Here is a 21,852-nt window from a genome sequence, read left to right on the forward strand (position 1 = left end):
AGCGGGGTCCCAGGGTTGCTGCTGGAGGAGGCAGGAGTGAGGTGATCCTGCAGGCCGCAGGCTAGGATGAGAGGGGGCTCCGATGTGCGGCGCGCTGGTGCGGGGGTCTTGTGCTGGTGCATGTCCAGTGCTGCTGCCGGGTGTCTCTGGGTGCCCGGCGGTTGCTGGCCAGTGCCTCCGGCTCTGCCAACATTTTACGACAGGCCAGAGCCCCGGTAATTCCACAGTTCCCAGTGCGCGTGCGGTGGACTCCGGGAATATGTCCGCCGCCGGGGGTGGCGCATGGGCAGATGGTGATCTCGGGACCAAGATCTCGAGAGATGTTATCTCAGCGCTGAAATCTCATCTCTTGGGATCTTGGACCAGAGATCACAAACTGCGTATGCGCATCCTGGAGTCCACCGCACACGCACAGGGAACTGTGGAATTACTGGGGCTCTGGCCTGTCTCAAAATGTCGGCAGAGCCCCTGGCAGCGCCGGACACCCACGCAGCACCGCTGGGCACCGGAGACACCCGCAGCACCGGCCAGCAACCGCCAGGCACCCGGAGACACCCCCTGATCCCAGCCTGCGGCCCACACCCAGGGTATTGGTAAGCCATGTCCACTTTGTAAGACGCACCCCCCATTTTCTCCCCAACTTTGGGAGGAAAAAGTGCGTCTTACAAAGGGAAAAATACGGTAAATTTTGCATTTAATTTGTAAATCAAGGTCCCTGAGTCTGAAGGAAGAGTGGAGAGGCACATAATCCAAGCTGCTTGAGGTCTAGTGTGAAGTTTCCACAATCATTGATAGTTTGGCGAGCCATGTAATCTGTTGGTGTAGGACAACACTGTGCTTCATCAAGACCAAAGTCAGTGCAGCTGTCTATCAGGAAATGTTAGCGCACTTCATGCTTCCCTCTGCCGACAAGCTTTTTGGAGATGGAAATTTCACTCTCCAGCAGGACTTGGCACCTGTCCATACTGCCAAAAGTACCAATACCTAGTTTAAAAACAACAGTATCACTGTGCGTGATTGGCCAACAAACTCGCCTGACCTTAACCTCATAGAGAATCTATGGGGTATTGTCAAGAGGAAGATGAGAGACACCAGACCCAACAATGCAGACGAGCTGAAGGCTGCTCTCAAAGCGACCTGGGCTTCCATAACACCTCAGCAGTGCCACAGGCTGATCGCCTCCATGCTATGCCGCACTGGTGCAGTAATTGATGCAAAAGGAGCCTGGACCATTTAATGAGTGCATTTACTTAACATATATTTCAGTAGACCAACATTTCGGATTTCAAAATAATTTTTCAAGCTGGTGTTGTAAAGTATTCTAATTTACCGAGATAATGACTTTTAGGTTTTCATTGGTTGTAAATCATAATCAACAACATTAACAGAAAAAAAACTTGAAGTAGATCACCATGTTTGTAATGACTCTATATAATATATGAGTTTCACTTTTTTGTATTGAAGAACTAAAATAAGTTAACTTTTTGAGGATATTCTAATTTTGTGAGAAGCACCTGTACTATGCCTCCTAAAAGTAAAAGATGCCAATAAGCGGTTAAAAGTTGCCACGTGGCCCGATTAGACTCAGGGGGCAATGGCAATATCAAACCAACTGTATAGCTTAAAAAAAAAAAAAAAAGTGAAAACATAACGAAAATGTCCTGTACCGATTTGAGGGTCAACGTTAGGCTGTACAGGGCGAGATATCAAAGAATGCCTGTGATTTTTCTGCTTGCAGTCACCTATAGCTGCCATTTTCCCTTGTACACAGAAATATTACATTTCATGCTACTCTTGCCACCAAAAACTCTCCATTAAACTGTATTTAAAATAATTTGGCATCCTCCTGATATACAAGAAATTGGCCACAACACTAAAAAATATTATTGTTATTCAGTTATACATGTTGCAGGCAAGGAATACAGACTGAGCTGTTCCTTCATAAATTCATAGCAAGTTCTGCCATGTTCCAACTGAACAATAAAACAACTCTTCAAGATTTCTTCTTCCTTTTGGCACCAGTAACCTATTAGTCTCTACTTAAAGGGAATCTGTCACCCCAAAAATGGCCTATAAACTAAGCCCACCGGCATCAGGGGCTTATCTATAGCATTCTGTAATGCTGTAGGTAAGCCCTCGATGCATCCTGAAAGATAAGAAAAACAGGTTATATTATACTCACCCAGGGGCGGTCCCGGTCTGGTCCGATGGGTGTCGCGGTCCGGTCCGGCTCGTCCCATCTTCATCAGATGACGTCCTCTTGTGGTCTTCATGCTGCGGCTCCGGCACAGGTGTACTTTGTGTTCCCTGTTGAGGGCAGAACAAAGTACTGCAGTGCGCAGGGCCTCTCTGACCTTTCCCGGCATCTGCGCACTACAGTACTCTGCTCTGCCCTCAACAGGGCAGACAAAGTACGCCTGCGCAGGAGCCGCGGCAAGAAGACAAGAAGAGGATGTGATCGTATGAAGATGGGAGGCACCGGACCCGGACTGCAATGCCCATCGGACCGGACCGTAGCGGGACCACCCCTGGGTAAGTATGATCTAACCTGTTTTTCTTATCTTTCAGGATAGATCAGGGGCTTACCTACAGCATTACAGAATGCTGTAGATAAGCCCCTGATGCCGTTGGCCTTAGTTTATAGGCCATTTTTGGGGTGACAGAATCCCTTTAATAATTATTCTTATAAATTAGCTCTCCTTACATCGACTTCCTGGTGGTCTAATAATGCACTCATGTTTATACACAACAGCCAATCCGAGGAGGCAGAGAACAGCGACCTGACCAAGCCTGAGACAGGAAGCGTGTCTGAGACTACCTATGCATTGCCACTAAACTGCAGTCACCGACCTCGGCTCTACTGTAATATAGATGAGCTAAAAAACAGCAAATCAGCAAGGTATGAAGAAAAAATAAGCCTGAAGGCATTGCCTTGTGTATCACTTCTGAGTGGACTACAAAAGGTTTTAATGAAGAATTGGTAAGTCATAGGTCTGGCTTTTTTAAGGTTTAAATATGTCTTACGGTAATTTGCAATACAGTCAGGATGTTAAACAGCTTTTTTGGACAATCGTGGAAGGACTTAATCTATAACTCTAGTCATTGTAAAGAATAGCCAAATGCCGACCAGGGAGTAATATGAAAAATTGTTTTAAGAAATAACAGTTCTGCAATATTCCCTTAATATAATGGCAAGGCTGATAGGCTTTGATTACGGTAACTACAATTTTCAGCTTGTGGTATAATCCAATCACAAATTAGTTTTTTGTCAGCGGGCTGGATTAAAAATTAACCTTTAATATATATCACAGTAAAAACCATATAATCCAAAACAGAAAAAACAAATAGAATGCATAAGACATACAACATTAAAAAATATTCCAGACAGTGGAAAAACATACTCATATCGGATTTTGTTTAACAAGAGCGTCCTCCATTCCAGATTAAGTGGTGGATCCTATCCCCTCCTGTCCCGACGCGTTTCGTTGTCCTCATCAGGGGATAAGCTTGGGGCCGGTATAATCATGCCATGTGAGACCCTGTCAATGCGCGTGTATCCTTTAGCGCTGCATGCTCCTAAATAAGCACCTTACATTCCATTATGCACGTGTTCCCGGCCAGGACGCAGCGTAATATCCGGTTTCCGGATCGCTCGCGCTAACCGGAAATGTACCGTGGAACGCAAGTGCCTGCGCTCACAGACATACATGCCGAGCATGCGCGGAATACCGCGCGTGCGCAATAACCCATCCCTTACTTGCCGTATCTCATACATTGGCAGCAGGGATTCATAAAGGGCAAAGCCCAGTCCTCTGGACGAAAAGAGTTTCACCTACACTTCTTGCACTGGTTATGACATGGAAGGAGGCACATAACTGAACTACATACAACTATGTACAGGTTAACCCCGATAGGTTACACCTTTTAAGATATCCCATAGATTAATTGGAGACCTAAAAAAAGGGAAGGATCCTCAAAAAAGAGGAAAAGCGAAAAAACAAGAAATGCGAAAAAACAAGAAAAGCAAAAAAAAAAAAAAAAAAAAACTTCTGGCGAGCGCATATTCAGACACTCCATGCCTACCAAAAATCCCAAATATATAGATAAGAGATGGCGAGAACGAGGAAATATGAATTACAATGTCTCTATTCATATATCCAAAAAATGTGCGGACAACAAACAAACAACCCCAGGAGACTGGATATTTATAAAAATTCAAGAAGGAAAAAGCAAATAGGAGATAGAGTGGGGGATTAAGCCTAATAGCTCCCTAGGGTGCCCTATACTTCCTTACCACTACCTAACGCAGAGGTTGGCACCCTAGTACCTGCGCAGTGGCGCCCCCACTCAACGGCGGCTATCCCTCCCTATTGTCCCTATCGCGCCCTACCTCAGAGAAAAGAAGAGAAGGATAGTTGGTCATTAAGACCTTTAGGATCAACAGTTAGCAGTCAAAAAATCCATTTACACTCTTTTTCGAGAATTCCTTGATCCCAATTGCCTCCTCTTATTGCCTCCTTGTTTTTTCGCTTTTCTTATTTTTTGAGGATCCTTCCCTTTTTTAGGTCTCTGATTAGGTAATCTATAGGATATCTTAAAAGGTGTAACCTATCGGGGTTAACCTGTACATAGTTGTATGTGGTTCAGTTATGTGCCTCCCATGTCATAACCAGTGCAGGAAGTGTAGGTGAAACTCTTTTCGTCCAGAGTACTGGGCTTTGCCCTTGATGAATCCCTGCTGCCAATGTATGAGATATGGCAAGCAAGGGATGGGTTATTGCGCATGTGCGGTATGTATGTCTGTGAGCACAGGCGCTTGCGTTCCACGGTACATTTCTGGTTAGCACGAGCGATCCGGAAACCGGATATTAAGCTGTGTCCTGGCCGGGAACACGTGCATAATGGAATGTAAGGTGCTTATTTAGGAGCGTGCAGCGCTAAAGGATACACGCGCATTGACAGCGTCTCACATATGGCATGACTATACTGGCCCCAAGCTTATCCCCTGATGAGGACAACGAAACGCGTCAGGCCAGGAGGGGATAGCATCCACCACTTAATCTGGAATGGAGGACGCTCTTGTTAAACAACATCCGGATGGGTGAGATCCATCTGATTTGCCAAGTATGGTGTTAGTAAACCCCATATAAAAGCCTGTTGAGGAGGCGGGTAAAGAGGTCTGAGTGCTGTGATGAAACTGGCTTTATCTGGGGTACCAACACTTTTTGTATATTCGATGCCCTTATGATAGGCTGAAAAAAAGCCCTGACAAATAGGTGATGGGATAAAAGGCATAGGGCAAAGGATATGTATACGTCACAGGTTATATAATTTGTCTACTTTAAGTTGTAGTATTTGTGACGTGTGGAAAAGAGATAAGAGCCTAACTATAGTGGACAAATTGATGTCTATTGGGAATATTGGTGTTTGGGGGTGGCTGATCTCGAGCATACAAGAATTTTAAGGGTAGAATACCCTGGTATGCGTATGTTTTCCACTGTCTGGAATATTTTTTAGTGTTGCATGTCTTATGCATTCTGTTTATGTTTTTTCTGTTTTGGGTAATATGGCTTTTACTGTGATTTGATTAACTACACCGGAAAACATCAGTGCTCTGTCCTTACAGAAATATGACTGATTAGTTTAATGTACATATGTCCTTTTCTTTGATATTACAATGTTTTTTTGCTAGTGACAGAAATGACCTTTCCAGGAATTATTTCTCCCCATGTGTCAGTGTTATGTATTGCACTAATATTGCACCCAAAGTTCACTTAATGAGTTTAATGAATTCTGTGCCTAGCCAAGAGCAGCGCTGCTTTGAATTTATGAGCCTATAAACTGGCACAGTGAGAATGTGAAAGAAAAGAACAAAGTTTACAGAAGGCAGTCTCATACCAGTACAAGGACACAGAATGGGACGGTTATGCCCGTATACCAAAAGCAACACTATGGCCAAGTGAGCGCCTTACCTGTCTCAACATCCTGAACGTAAAAGTGCAGCTCATCTGTGATCTCGGTAACTAGCACAGGTCTGTAATTTGCATTCCTTTCCTTTTCCTCCACCACAGAAACTACTTCTTCTACAGGCTGCTCCTCAAACTTAGACCAGATCTGTAAGGAGAGAAAACTATTTTATTTAGACGGTGGTGTGCTAACATTGCATAGTCTGTCATCCAAATTTACAGTTAAGACAATATACGAATATGTTAGACACAAGCATACAAATAACCATGCCATGTCGCATTTGGAGAGCCCCTGATGTGACTAAACAGTAGAAACCCCACACAAGTGACCCCATTTTGAAAACTAGACCCCTCAAGGAACTTATCTAGATGTGTGGTGAGCACCTTGAACCCCCAGGTACTTCACAGACGTTTATAACGTAGAGCTAAGAAAACAATAAAAAAAAAAAAAATCAAATTTTTAATTCCAAAATGTTCTTTTAGCCTCATATTTTTATATTTTCAAACGTAACAGGAGAAAATGGACCCCAAAAGTTGTGCAATTTCTCCTGAGTGTGCCAATATCCAATGTGTGGGGCAAAACTACTTTTGAGGTGCAGTGGAAAGCTCAGAAGGGAAAAAGCGACATATTGGAGTTTGCTGGAATGGTTTCAGCCACATTAGCAGAGCCCCTGAAGTGCAAAAACAGCAGAAACCCCACATGAGAGATGTAATTTTTAGAAAGTACACCTCTTAATGAATTCATCTAGGGGTTCTGTAAATATATTGAACCATAAATGCATCACAGAAATCTATACCAATGGAGAGTGAAGAATAATTACAGTTCTTCCACTAACATGTTGTTTTAGCCCCAATTTTTAAATTTTTTTTAAAGACGAATAGGAAAAAAAGGACCTCTCAGTTTGCTTTTCAATTTCTCCTAAGTGCGCCAATACCCTACATGTAATCGGAAACTACTTCTGAAGCACAGTGCAAAGCCTAAAAAAGAAGGAGCGCCATATTATTGTGTAGATTTTATGGTTATGGTTTGAGAGTGCCATGACCCACTAGACAGCCCCTGAGGTGTCAGAACAGCAGAATCCCCCATAAGTGACCCCATTTTACGAACTAAACCTCTTCATAATTCATCTTCGGGTGCAGTGATCATATTGACATCACAGATGTGTCACAGAATATTCCAATGGGCAGTGAATAAAAAATAATTACATTTTTACCACCAACATTTTGTTTTAGCCACAGATTTTACATTTTCACAATTTCCCTACAATTTCTGCTGAATTTAGAGATATCCCATATGTGGCTGTACAATACTGGCTAGCCATGCGACGAGACTCAGGAGGAACGGAGCGCTTATTTTCATAGAATAGTTTGTGGACTCCATATACAGAGCCCTTAAGTGCTAGAAGAGCAGAATCCCCCCTCAAGTGATCCCATTTTGGAAATTATAACCCTGCCAAACATATGGAGGCTAAAGGTGGTTAATGCACACAGAAGGGAGAGGGTGGCATTTGGAAGCGCAGAATTAGCTTAATTTCTTTTAGAGTACGAGGAGCCATTTCAATTTTCTAGAGCCTTTGTACTACCAGTAACGTGTATTACCATTAACCTATATTTCTGTTAACAGATGACGGAATTGAGTGGGGACTAGCTTTGTTTTGGATTGAGTTGAAGCTTTTATTGGGAATATTTTACATAACGTATTTGATCACATTTATCTGGCGCACTACACTGAGCACTTATATCGTGGTTTACATCTAAATCTCCGAGTGACACGATTCAGATGAAATCCCCGAGTGAGCGAATCACTACAATGAGGCAGCAGAGTTACTCTGGACTCCGTCTGGCCTCTGTTTCCACCAGTGCTCTGCAGACCCTATATATGTGCACTGTGCAGGTTTCCACCAGTGCTCAGCAGGCCCTATATATGTGCACTGTGCAGGTTTCCACCAGTGCTCTGCAGACCCTATATATGTGCACTGTGCAGGTTTCCACCAGTGCTCAGCAGACCCTATATATGTGCACTGTGCAGGTTTCCACCAGTGCTCTGCAGACCATATATGTGCACTGTGCAGGTTTCCACCAGTGCTCTGCAGACCATATACAGTCAAGGCCAAAAGTATTCACACCCCTGCAATTCTGTCAGATAATACTCAGTTTCTTCCTGAAAATGATTGCAAACACAAATTATTTGGTATTATTATCTTCATTTAATTTGTCTTAAATGAAAAACACCCAAAAAGAATTGTCCTAAAGCCAAATTGGATATAATTCCACACCAAACATAAAAAAGGGGGTGGACAAAGGTATTGGCACCCTTTGAAAAATCATGTGATGCTTCTCTAATTTGTGTAATTAACAGCACCTGTAACTTACCTGTGGCACCTAACTGGTGTTGGCAATAACTAAATCACACTTGGAGCCAGTTGACATGGATTAAAGTGGGCTCAATCTCTGTCCTGTGTCCTTGTGTGTACCACATTGAGCATGGAGAAAAGAAAGAAGACCAAAGAACTGTCTGAGGACTTGAGAAACCAAATTGTGAGGAAGCATGAGCAATCTCAATGCTACAAGTCCATCTCCAATGACCTGAATGTTCCTGTGTCTACCGTGCGCAGTGTCATCAAGAAGTGTAAAGCCCATGGCACTGTGGCTAACCTCCCTAGATGTGGACGGAAAAGAAAAATTGACAAGAGATTTCAATGCAAGATTGTGCGGATGTTGGATAAAGAACCTAGACTAACATCTCAACAAGTTCAAGCTGCCCTGCAGTCCGAGGGTACAACAGTGTCAACCCGTACTATCCGTCGGCGTCTGAATGAAAAGGGACTGTATGGTAGGAGAACCAGGAAGACCCCACTTCTTACCCCGAGACATAAAAAAGCCAGGCTGGAGTTTGCCAAAACTTACCTGAAAAAGCCTAAAACGTTTTGGAAGAATGTTCTCTGGTCAAATGAGACAAAAGTAGAGCTTTTTGGGCAAAGGCATCAACATAGAGTTTACAGGAGAAAAAAAACACGGTCCCTACAGTCAAACATGGCAGAGGTTCCCTGATGTTTTGGGGTTGCTTTGCTGTCTCTGGCACTGGACTGCTTGACCGTGTGCATGGCATTATGAAGTCTGAAGACTACCAACAAATTTTGCAGCATAATGTAGGGCCCAGTGTGAGAAAGCTGGGTCTCCCTCAGAGGTCATGGGTCTTCCAGCAGGACAGTGACCCAAAACACACTTCAAAAAGCACTAGAAAATGGTTTGAGAGAAAGCACTGGATGCTTCTAAGGTGGCCAGCAATGAGTCCAGACCTGAATCCCATAGAACACCTGTGGAGAGATATAAAAATGGCAGTTTGGAGAAGGCACCCTTTAAATATCAGGGACCTGGAGCAGTTTGCCAAAGAAGAATGGTCTAAAATTCCAGCAGAGCATTGTAAGAAACTCATTGATGGTTACCGGAAGCGGTTGGTCGCAGTTATTTTGGCTAAAGGTTGTGCAACCAAGTATTAGGCTGAGGGTGCCAATACTTTTGTCTGGCCCACTTTTGGAGTTTTGTGTTAAATGATTAATGTTTTGCTTTTTGCTTCATTCTCTTTTGTGCTTTTTCATTTAAGACAAATTAAATGAAGATAATAATACCAAAGAATTTGTGTTTGCGATCATTTTCAGGAAGAAACTGAGTATTATCTGACAGAATTGCAGGGGTGTGAATACTTTTGGCCATGACTGTATATGTGTTCATATGGAGGCTCGCTATAGGTTGTTTCCAATTCTTGCAACAATTGGTCCTTTTACGTATAAATACATTCACATATTCACTGTGCTCTATTCTATAACTAAGGGCATCAGAAGATTTTAATGTATTACCTGAACTAATTTGTGGTTTTATGGATTTTGAGTAAAGACCTTTTACTTTTATCTACGTCCCTGTGGATGTTCCCAATTTCTCAAATTTTGTCTAATACACATTTGATGGTTGAAGCTGTCACACTGAAATCTGGATGTTCGCTTCACAATTTAACGTGTATGATCAATTTTGGGATGAAAGTTTTTCCCTTTGAGTCCAGGTCATAATGTGTAGGTATCACACATAAGAAAGTCTGCAGATTAATACTGCATGCAATATCAACGCCATTTACTGGTGATGTACAGCTAAGTGTTGTGCAACCCTGCCCTAACAGAAATAACTGTACATATAACCTTCACTTCAAAACTAGTAACACACAGTGCGTGTACATGGGTTCTACATCTGAACAGCCATTGTGTGATATCAGCGCAGGCAAAACTTGCTCTAATAATGCAAATTCAGGAGGTATGGTAAAAGCTCAGCTCTAAAGAAAAAAATGCCCATCACCAAGCAGTTCTTGGGTACAGCATCTCCTTGTCAAAATCGTCCTCTATAACCTCAGCAAAAATAACTTGGAAATGACATAGTCCCCAGCAGGTGGAAAGGAGGCAGAGTGATGGATGGGAACGGACAGAGATAATTACTCCAGAGAAGCATTAGTGACTACATACTCCATCTCTCCACTAGAGGAGCAGGCACCGCTGACAACCCTTATCTTCAGGATTATTATCAGAAAAAAGCAAACCAGATACTCTCAAGCCCTGTGTATGAAAACTAGTATGGCAGCAGATCGTCAAGTGGTCAAGCAATATGCCACTAGCGCTGCCAATTATAAATCCATAAACAATATGTTAACTAGAGAATGATACAAATTATAGAGAATACTGGCAGCATCCTCCTACAAGAGATGTGAGGCCATAGTGAAAACACAGCTCAGTTTGTTAAACTATTATAAGTCATAGTGGTTTGGACAGGGTTCATTTACATTAGACGACTTGTTGCATTAAATCAACTAAATGTTTGCCAATCTGCAGGCATGTAATAACCAGATTATATAGTCTGACTGCGCTGTTACGGCACGCACAATACTATTAGTAGCAGATTGTTCTGTGTGCATATATAGTCATTGTTCTCGGCAGCACGAGTCCTGTTAACACAGGAGGATGCGCTGCCGAGAATGAGGATTTTATTTAAGCATGTGAAAAGATCATTTCACACTACAATTGAGTGTTATGTTCATTCGTCATGAGATCAGCATTCTGTTTTTACTGAATTCTTATGAATGATCTTTCCCAATAATTGTGTAATGTAAACGCAAGTGTACACATTAAAGGGTCTCTTGTCAGCACAGAATGATCGATCAAACCAAGTACAAGCGATCAGTGCACAAAGGCATGACAAATAATTTAATACACATTCCCACCTGCTTGTTTTCCATCTATCTCCACCACCTCCTCTTCTTTAATTGACAGATTTGGCTTTATATAGCCAAAGAAAGGTGAAGAACCCCTGCACTTTGCTCTGAACAGTCATTCTGTGCTGACGGTCAATTCTAGTATTGGCAGCAGAAATTCCTGCACCAAAAACTTGTCTTTTGGCAAGAAAGATGCTACGTAAAAAATGTGCATTTTTGCAGCATTTTCTGATGCGTTTTTTTTCTGGTCCTTTTTTTTTTTTTCAATGGAAGACCAGCGAGGACTCAGACTTTAAATTTGGACTTCAGAAAGGCAGATTTCAATGGACTCAGAAAGAGAGTAGGAAAGTGGATGTTCTAAAGAAAAGAAATGTCCAAGAGGGATGGGAGATTTTGCTAAATGAAATTCTCCATGCACAATTGGTAACAATCCCAAAAAAGAAGGAAGAATTGGAAGAATTTAAAGAGATCAGTCTAGATGAATACAGAACTTAATCACTTGTTAAAAAGGAAAAAAAGAAATGTATATTAAATGGTAAGAAGGGGGGCATAACGAAAGAAGAATATAATGCTGTTTGCAGGAAATGAAGGACAAGCGTTAGAAGAGCTAAAGCCAGTAATGAGGTGAGGCTTGCAAGGGAGACCAAAAGCAGTAAAAGAGGATTTTGGAGGTATGTCAAAAGCAAAAGTCAAAGATGCTATAGGATTTTTACAGGAGGAAAAGGGTGAAGTGGTTGAAAAACAATGTTGAGAAGGCCAAACTTTTAAATTCCCATTTTGCATCTGTGTTCTTTAATAAAGCAATTGCAACATCAACTGATCTTCATGGTGCCATTGAAGGAACAAAATAATCTACTATTTATAAACAGAGAGATGGTGAGGGAACACTTAGCTAATTTAAATTAACTTAAAGGGAACCTGTCACCCCGAAAATCGCGGGTGAGGTAAGCCCACCGGCATCAGGGGCTTATCTACAGCATTCTATAATGCTGTAGATAAGCCCCCGATGTTACCTGAAAGAGGAGAAAAAGACGTTATATTATACTTACCCAGGGGCGGTCCCGCTGCTGGTCAGGTCAGATGGGCGTCTCTGGTCCGCTGCGGCGCCTCCCATCTTCATTACAAGACGTCCTCTTCTGATCTTCAGCCACGGCTCCGGCGCAGGCGTACATTGCTCTGCCCACTTGAGGGCAGAGGATACTACTGCAGTGCGCAGGCGCCGGAAAGGTCAGAGGCTCGGCGCCTGCGCACTGCAGTTCTTTGTCTGCCCTCAACAGGGCAGAGCAAAGTACGCCTGCGCCGGAGCCGTGGCTGAAGATCAGAAGAGGACGTCTTGTAATGAAGATAGGAGGCGCCGCAGCGGACCAGAGACGCCCATCCGACCTGACCAGCAGCGGGACCGCCCCTGGGTGAGTATAATATAACGTCTTTTTCTCCTCTTTCAGGTAACATCGGGGGCTTATCTACAGCATTACAGAATGCTGTAGATAAGCACCTGATGCCGGTGGGCTTACCTCACCCGCGATTTTCGGGGTGACAGGTTCCCTTTAAATCTTCTAGCCCAGATGAATTACATCCTAGGGTACAGAAAGAGTTAGCAGAAGAAATAGCAGAACCACTAGCCAGAATCTTTGAAAATCCTGGAGAACAGGAAAAGTCCTAGAAGATTGGAGAAAGGCAAATGTTGTCAATATCTTCAAAAAAGGAAAGAAGATGGAGCCCGGAAATTACAGGACAGTGAGCCTTTACTTTTATGCCAGGAAACATGTTTAGACAAATTATTAAACAGAATTTATGTACCGTAAGTACTTGGATAAAAATACCTTAAATAACCAGAGCCAGCATTTGATAAAGTATCTCATACTATCCTTATTGAAAAAATGACCAAGTATGGGATTGACAAGGCTACAGTTAGGTGGATTCATAACTGGATTAGTGATTGTACTCAGAGTAGTAATAAAGGGTTACACATCCAATTGAAAAGTGTTTCAAAAGGGGTGCCACAAGACTATCCTGGCCCCAGTGTTGGTCAACAATTACATAAATGATCTAGATAAGGGAATTGAAAATAAACTAATCAAATTTGCAGACAACACAAATCTAGAAAGTATAGCTATCACTAAAGACAGAGAAAGGATTCAGAAGAATCTAGATACCGTAAGCGTGAACAGTGGGCAACCTAGATTACATGGAGGTAATTATCCCCTCTCTACTCCTCCTTTGTCAGGTCTCATCTGGAATACTGTGTCCAGTTCTAGGAACAACATTTTAAAAAAGACATTGAAAAACTGGAACAAGTTCAGAGAAGAGCTACTAGAATGGTGAGCGGACTGCAAACTATGTCCTATGAGGAACGATTAAAAGATCTGGGAATGCTGATCGTGCAAAACAGAAGGCTAAGAGGAGACTGAATAGTTGTCTACAAATATCTGAAGGGATGTTACAATGTAGAGGGATCATCCTTATTCTCATTTGTACATGGAAACACGATAAGCAATGGAATGAAACTGAAAGGGAGAAGATACAGATTAGATATTAGAAAAAAATATTTGATAGTGAGGGTGAGTGAGTGGTGAGTTCTCCTTCAATGGAAGTCTTCAAACAGAGGCTGGACAGACATCAGTCTGAGAAAGTTTATTGAATCCTGCATTGAGCAGGGGTGGGGACACTAACAATCTATGATTTTATGAAATGGGAGAAAAATGCAGTAAAATTGCTGAAAGAATTGACATACTGCATATTTAAAAAAAAATGCAGCAGTAGACTTCATGATAGCACGTACCGCTATAACATTTAGATACAACTATAAAAGCGCACTGCAACAATTCAGCTGCTACAGAACCTCTTTTTTGAAGTATAGCAGGGAGATTCTTGTCCACCATTAATAAGAAACATCTTCATGCTTTCTATAAAAATGAGGATTATATTTAAATATTCTACAGACTATGAGGTATATTATACTCTGCAGCAGCAGGAAAACAGTACTATATAAAACACTGCAGTGGGGTTACAAGTGAATTTACATTATTCTGCCAATGCGTCAGACTGTGGTCACATCCTAGTCCCTTCCATGACATAACAGGAATGCTCACTCGCGCTGAATTGCCTGAATTAGTAACTGACTGAGGAGACATTCTTAGCCATTTATGACATGACCAGGAGGCACAGACCAGAGGAGACCAGGTAAGCGTCAGAAAGGCAGCTACTGTGGATCGCTATGGATGCATACTGCTTCATTTTTAAAGGCTCTCTGACGTTTTTAAAATTTTAATTCCCTGTAAAACCTCCAATTTTTATATTTTATAATAGTGAAAGCAATATATGTCAGTCAATGGTCGACATGGCTGGAAAAGACCAGATGGTGGGACTGCTTCCTCAGGAAGAAAATGTGTAGCACCACTTATCTCTGTATGATCAGCAAGTTCTGATGCCAGAACATGATGATTTTTTTTAAGTTACAGATAGATCAATGTAAATTTCCATTGTTGCATATATTATATTATAAAGGTATACATTAAAAAGGCATACTTTATATACAAACCAGACACCTCGAAAGACAGCATCGTGATTGAAAAAGAATGCAATTCATGCATTAGCTCATTACTTTACTCCACAAGCAGTGTAGAGGGGAGACTTACAAGCAGGACAGGCGTCAGCTCCCAGGCAAGTGCCAGGGCAAAGAGCAGGTGGGAGGCTCACTCGCCGTTGGAGACACTGATGCGCTATTGGGGTCCGGTGACTGCACCCGTGAGTGGGCCCCCTCCCCCCGCTTGCGATACTGACCTCTCCCCATTCCACCACTGTGGCGTCTTCTGAATGACATTCAAATCAGAGACTCGTGTGCGCCCTCTGCCTGCATAGTCACAGTGCAGAGAGCCGGGAGACAGCAATGCGATGAAGCGGGAGAGTCTGGAGCAGAGCAGGGGCCAGAGGTGCATATATTTTTTTATATGTTTGGAGAAATTTATGGGGCCCATCAAACACTGGAGCATCATATATTGGGCCCATCATACACTGGAGCATCATATATGGAGCCCACCATACACTGGAGCATCATATGGGGCCCATTATACACTGGAGCATCATATATGGGGCTCATCATACACTGGAGCATCATATATGGAGCCCATCATACACTGGAGCAGCATATATGGGGCCCATCATACACTGGAGCATCATATATGGAGCCCATCCTACACTAGAGCATCATATATGGGGCCCATCATACACTGGAGCATCATATATGGAGCCCATCATACACTGGAGCATCATATATTTGGCCCATCATACACTGGAGCATCATATATGGGGCTCATCATACACTGGAGCATCATATATGGAGCATCATATATGGGGACCATTATAAACTGGAGCAGCATATATGGGGTCCATCTTACACTGGAACATCATATATGGGGCCCATTATACACTAGAGCATCATATATGGACCCATCATACACTGGAGCATCCCATATAGGGCCCATTATATATGGAGCATTATGTGAGCCCATCATACATTGGAGCATCATATATGTGACCCATTATATATGAAGCATTATGTGAGCCCATCATAAATTGGAGCATCATATATGTGACCCATTATATATGAAGCATCATATGGGGCATATTCTGTATGGAACATTATATGGGGCCATTCTGTACAGAGCATCATATGGAGCCCATTATATATGGAGCATCTTATGGGGCATATTCTGGATGGAGCAATATATGGGGCTCATTATACTCTATGGGGCCCATTATACAGCATGAAGCAATACATGGGGCTCATTATACTGTATGGAGCAATATATGGTGCCTATTATATACTGCATGGAGCAATGGAGCAATTTTTGGGGCTCATTATTAGGATTGTGGCTCATTATACTGTATGGAGCATTATATGAGGCCCATTAGTCTGTATAGAGCAATATATGCTGCCCATTATACAGTATGGAGCAATATATGGGGCTCATTTTTTAATGGAGCAATATATGGAGTTCATTATTCTGTATGGAGCAATATATGTGTCTCATTATACTGTATGGAGCATTATATGGGGCCTATTATACTGTATGGAGCAATACATGTGGTCCCCATAATACTGCATGAAGCAATATATGTGGCTCATTATTCTGTATGGAGCAATAAATGGGGCTCATTCTGTATGGAGCGCTATGTGGTGCCCATAATACTGTATGGATGACTATACTGTCTGGTTTCTGAGCTATTGATATCACTCATGTAATGTAAGAAGTAAGTGAAATCTTTGACAATGTACCATACCTATATTTATCTTCCGTATCTGTCCATCATGGACTGTGGTATGTGTTAAAGGGGCCCACTAAGACTCTTTCACCCGGAGCCCATGAAAACCTGGAGCCGGCCCTGCTTTCAAGACAGTGATTCCATTGTATCATTAAATTGGTAAACCTGCATATGACTAAGGCTACGTTCACATTAGCGTTGCGCCGCTGTTGCGTCGGCGACGCAGCGGCGACGCGCCCCTATGTTTAACATAGGGGACGCGTGCGTTTTTTGGGTGGCGTTTTTCGCCACGTGCGTCGTTTCCGACGCTAGCGTCGGACGCAAGAAAATGCAACAAGTTGCATTTTCTGTGCGTCCGATTTTCGTCAAAAACGACGCACGCGTCGCAAAACGCGCGCGCGTTTGCGCGCGTTTTAACATGCGTCGCGCCGCCGACGCAGGGCGGCGCAACGCTAATGTGAACGTAGCCTAAGTGAATGTTTCCCAAAGTCCAGTCCTCACCGCCCCCAACAGATCAATCATGTTTTCAGGATTTCATTGCAGTTTCTGATGTCTTGATGATAGTTCCATCACGTGTACAACACTTAGGAAAGAAAACCTCATCTATTGACGCAGGGAGGACTGGAGTTTGGGAAACACTAGATTAATGAAAAGTGAATCCACTTCTGTCATTCCTCTGTAGCCAAGTTTCCTCTAATAATGTCACCATGGCGCAGCGCTGCTTGTATACAGGGCACCGACTCTTGAGACAATTTTGGATATTGTGTTTGGGGTGTCCAGCAGTTGTGCTTGCGCAGTTTACAATAAAATTATGTTTCGGAAACAGGTAGCCCATCATTATGGACAATTTGTATTACAGTATTCTTTACATAACTCATATAGGTGAGATCCGTACAATGAGGGGAAATTGCGGCCTGATACTCATCGCTAAAAGAAGAGTTGAGGACCTTGCTCATGAAAGCTCGGAGGATTGCGGCTTTAATGGAAAATAAAGTGGAAGCTTCTGGCTGTGTAATGTCTGTATGTACTCTGCTTTTAGAACATACCGCTATTATACACAGGGAGATGCTGATCTAAACCCTTCCAGTAGAAGCAGCTGAACATCTGCTAATGCAGCCAATTTGCAATATTACATCTTAAATGCAACCAGTCATTTCTAACTCCTATCATACAATTCAGCCTGTAGGATTTATTGTCTGTGGGAGTTGATTTAAGACTGAGAAGCTGGAGTTTCATCAAGCAGCTACACAACTTGGCACAACGGGGAGAAAGGGAGGGAGAGAGGAAGAGAGAAGTGATGATGGGGAGAGAAAAAAGGAGCAGAGCTGGAAACAGGATGCACAGAGAATAATGGAAAGAGGCAGCAAGAAATAAATGGAGAAAACATGCCAGGGACAGCAAGACGAGAGGAGAAACAAGTGGGCTGGCAGAGATTCATCTACAGCATTAGAACTGATGTATATGCGCTACAGCAAAAGGGGCCAGTTTGTATTAAGTATATAGACAATACATGCTGATAGTCCCACTGAGCTCGCCAGCTCACAACACAGACGAGACTCCACTATGTCCACTTCCCTCCTCCCCCTCCACTCCCAAAACACAGGTGATGGTTCCAGAAGAAAAATCTGACCCATATGGTTCCTCACATTTGTTAATTCATTTCACTTAGGAGATTTTCAAAGGGATGTAATTAAAAGGATCATTTGATAAACGAGAAGGTATCCGGTCTGCTGGAAAGCATCCATCACTGTATCTCACCACCAGTTTGGAATGCAGGTAAAGGATGAATTTGCAGTTTAATCAGTTTTTTGTCTGAAATTTCAACAAGCTTTTTTTGAAGTTTGTCAAAACATCAATTCTGCCTGAAGTTCATTTATCCCGAGAGGTCATTGGCTTTTGGGGAATGGAAGGGAAAAAGTGGTATCTTAGGCCTCTTTCACACTTCCGTTTTTACAATCTGCACAGGATCTGTCAAAATGTTGAAAAGACGGATAGTGTGCAGATTGTAAAAAACGGGTGCACTGGGTCCGTTTCTTGACGGACCTGTCGAGGCTATATGCACCCGTTGTGTATGCGTCTTCGCAACGGTTTTCAAAAACATTACTTTGTCCGTTGTCTACGGCCGACGGACAAAGACTTTACGACGGATGAAACTGAAGGCCATACGTCACAATCCGTCGCTAATACAAGTCTATGAGAAAAAAACGGATCCAGCAGAAACATTTGCTGGATCTGTTTTTTTTTCCACAAAACAACGCATTGTGATGGAAAAAGAAAGACGGAAGTGTGAAAGAGGCCTTATACATCCTGGTGACATCTCGAATGGTTTCTACAAGACTACAACTACCAGTCCTGATTTCCCACCTGACTGCAGCTTTTGGTGGCTAGGATAACAAGTTACTTTCTAACAAACAAAATGGAATTCTGCTGCATTTCTAGGGACCACGCTGGTGACAGCCTTGTCATATTCCTTGTCACCGCACATTCCATATCTACTTTCCAAGAAACACAAGAATGAAAACACAATGACATACTATACTTTGTGTAAATATGGGATTTTTGTATGGCTTTTCTTTAGTGGACAATACTGTAGATCTTCACATACATGAGTGGTAAACGCCTGTGACACTGCATTGTGGTCTTCATCCTAGCTGTATCATTAACACAATAAGAGACAGACATAAACAGGGAAATTTATACTTCAAACACAGGGGGATTTTTTTTTTCTAGGAAATTTGGCTCCAGGAAAATGGAACTAATGTTGTTATAACATGAAAGACATCTGTAGCATAATAATGCTGCATTTAATCAGGCCGACCGCAGCAGATACCCTACAACTGGCGGTTATTTAAGGCTTATATAGACAGGCCAACCGCACTTTCATGAACACAAAACAATTTGTAATAAAGCCATTGATCAGTGCATATAGAAAATCTAATTCTCGGGAGCACATGTACAACAAAGGAAGATGAGCTGCCGAGAACTTTTATTTTTAAGCAACTCTTGTTTTCCTATCGCCACGACAGCACCCCTACGAGAGAGGGGATCCGCCCACCTTCCGGACAGGAACCTACAGGATTTAAAGGGGCGGTCCCCCTCACCACTCCAGTTTGGGTTCCTGTCCGGATGGCGGGAGCCTGCAGGATCAGCAGTCTTACCCGGGCCTCCATGCCTCCGCGCGGTGTCTTTTAGGAACGGCGGAATCGGGGGCTCGGAAGCAGCGTCGGGGGTGTCCTGCGTGCAGACCCCCCCTCGTCTGGCCATGAGGAGCGCGTCCCAGGAGTCGGGCAGTGCCGTCCTGGTCCGCGGTTGAGCGCGGTGTGCAGCGTCCACACCGGCGCTGGTGAACCCGGAAGTAGTTGGTACGCTTCCGGGGTAAGCCGGGGGAGGAGCGCTGCAGCGCTGTAAAAGAGCGACGCCTAGGATAGGAGGCGCGCAACCATGTCCTCAGTAGGGGACGCCGAGCACCCTCATGGAGAGGGAACGGAACAGCGCAGTAAGAGCGGTAGCGGCCGCTCAAGGAGAAGCAGCAGCAGCGTGGTACGGGGGCAGCAGCGTCCGAGCGCCCCAGCGTCACATTTGGATCCTACTCCTCCAGAACCGGTATTCACAGGATCAGCCTTATGGTGAGTGTTAAATCAGACACCTGGTGCTGATATGGTCTGTTATTTGTGCTTTGTTTTAGGGAAAAAAGACCACAAAATCTAAGCACAAGCAATTTGCTCTATGCATGACACCAATGCCTGACAGTTATACCAAAAGGCTGTGTCAGGCGTGCATATCTCAGACCTTAGAAGAGGAAGCTCCCCTTCGGTCATCAGACCTTAGAGCGGTCATCAGGGAAGAAATTAGCTATTCCCTTAGAGGCAGCCGCCAGGAAAGGTCGGGCAGGGACATATCGCCAGGATCTAGCCTGTCCCTGCAAGAAGGGGAATGTTCCCGCTCCTCATCTCCATCCTCCTCAGATGAAGAGGGAAGGCCTTGTTTCTCGGTGGACAACATGGACATGTTAGTTAAAGGAGTCCGAGCTACCATGGGTGTTGCAGAGAGCAAGGAACCAAGGTCCGCACAGGACATAATGTTTGCGGGCTTGTGCCAGAGGAGTCGTAAGGCGTTCCCGGTGGTGGATACGGTTAAGACTCTTATAAAAAGAGAATGGGATAAGCAGGATAAGGGTTTCCTTCCATCATCAGCTAAAAGAAGGTATCCCTTTGAAGATAATGAGCTGGCAGAGTGGATGAAAGTCCCGAAAGTGGATGCAGCGGTGGCTTCTACATCTAAAGCCGGTACCTTGCCGCTGGAGGACGTGGGCCTTCTGAAAGACCCATCAGATAGGAAGGCGGACATGTTTTTGAGGAAAGTATGGGAATCAACTGCAGGGGCGTTCAAACCTGCTATCTCTAGCACGTGTACGGCTAGATCCGTCATGGTGTGGATATCCCAACTGGAAGAACAGCTGGAGTCCAAGGTGCCCAGAGACAAGATGTTGAACTCACTTTCGCAAATACGTGAAGGGGTGGCGTATTTAGCGGACGCGTCAGTGGATTCTTTAAAATTGGCGGCAAGATCAGCAGGTCTCTCAAATGCTGCTCGCCGAGCCCTATGGCTTAAGACCTGGAAAGGGGATGCCCAGGCGAAAGCTAAACTGTGTACAATACCATGTAGGGGTGAGTACCTGTTTGGCCCGGTATTGGATGATATCCTAGCTAAGGCTGAGGATAGGAAGAAAGGTTTTCCTAAAGCTTTCAATCCTACCTTTAGGAATACCTTCAGGAGACGCTTCCAATACCGAAGACCTTACCACAACCGAGACTGGGAACCATCAGACCCAAAAAAGAAAGGTTCGGACTTTAACGCTTCGTCATCTTCCTCAAGAAGAAGAAGAAACTATCGTTAATAGAGATCTTCCAGTAGGGGGCAGGTTAAAATACTTCCATGCTCAACGGGTCAAAATAACTTCGAGCAATTGGGTTCTAGGTATAATCAATTCAGGGTTAAAATTAGAGTTCCGGGAAAGACCTTCTGAATTTTATATCTTAACTGCCCCTGATTCCTTAGACCAACAAAAGGCCCTTGAAAAAGAGGTCCAAATGCTAAGACGGAAGAAAGTCATAGTGGAGGTTCCAAAACATCAACAGGGGAAAGGGTTCTATTCCCCTTTATTTTTAATCTCCAAGCCAGATGGATCCTTTAGAACCATCATAAACTTACGGAGATTAAACAAACATCTAGAGTATCATGCCTTTAAGATGGAATCTATTAAAACGGCAACTAATCTTCTCTTTCCCAGATGTTATATGACAGTCCTGGATTTAAAAGATGCGTATTACCATCTGCCCATTCACCAGGATCATCAACAATTCCTCAGAA

At 43.5% G+C, this 21,852-nt stretch overlaps 1 protein-coding gene across 2 annotated transcripts in view; it reads right to left on the reverse strand.

The window, feature by feature from the left end:
• SND1 (staphylococcal nuclease and tudor domain containing 1) overlaps nucleotides 1-21,852 on the reverse strand; it is a 980,965-nt gene that overhangs the window by 77,760 nt on the left and 881,353 nt on the right. For both annotated transcript variants that reach the window (XM_069765442.1, XM_069765443.1), the window contains exon 18: nucleotides 5,973-6,114. In XM_069765442.1, coding sequence (XP_069621543.1) covers nucleotides 5,973-6,114 — 142 coding nt within the window. The remainder of the gene's footprint in view (nucleotides 1-5,972; nucleotides 6,115-21,852) is intronic.

This window comes from Ranitomeya imitator, chromosome 4 (genome assembly GCF_032444005.1).
Source record: "Ranitomeya imitator isolate aRanImi1 chromosome 4, aRanImi1.pri, whole genome shotgun sequence".
In the NCBI taxonomy this organism is placed as follows: Eukaryota; Metazoa; Chordata; class Amphibia; order Anura; family Dendrobatidae; genus Ranitomeya; species Ranitomeya imitator.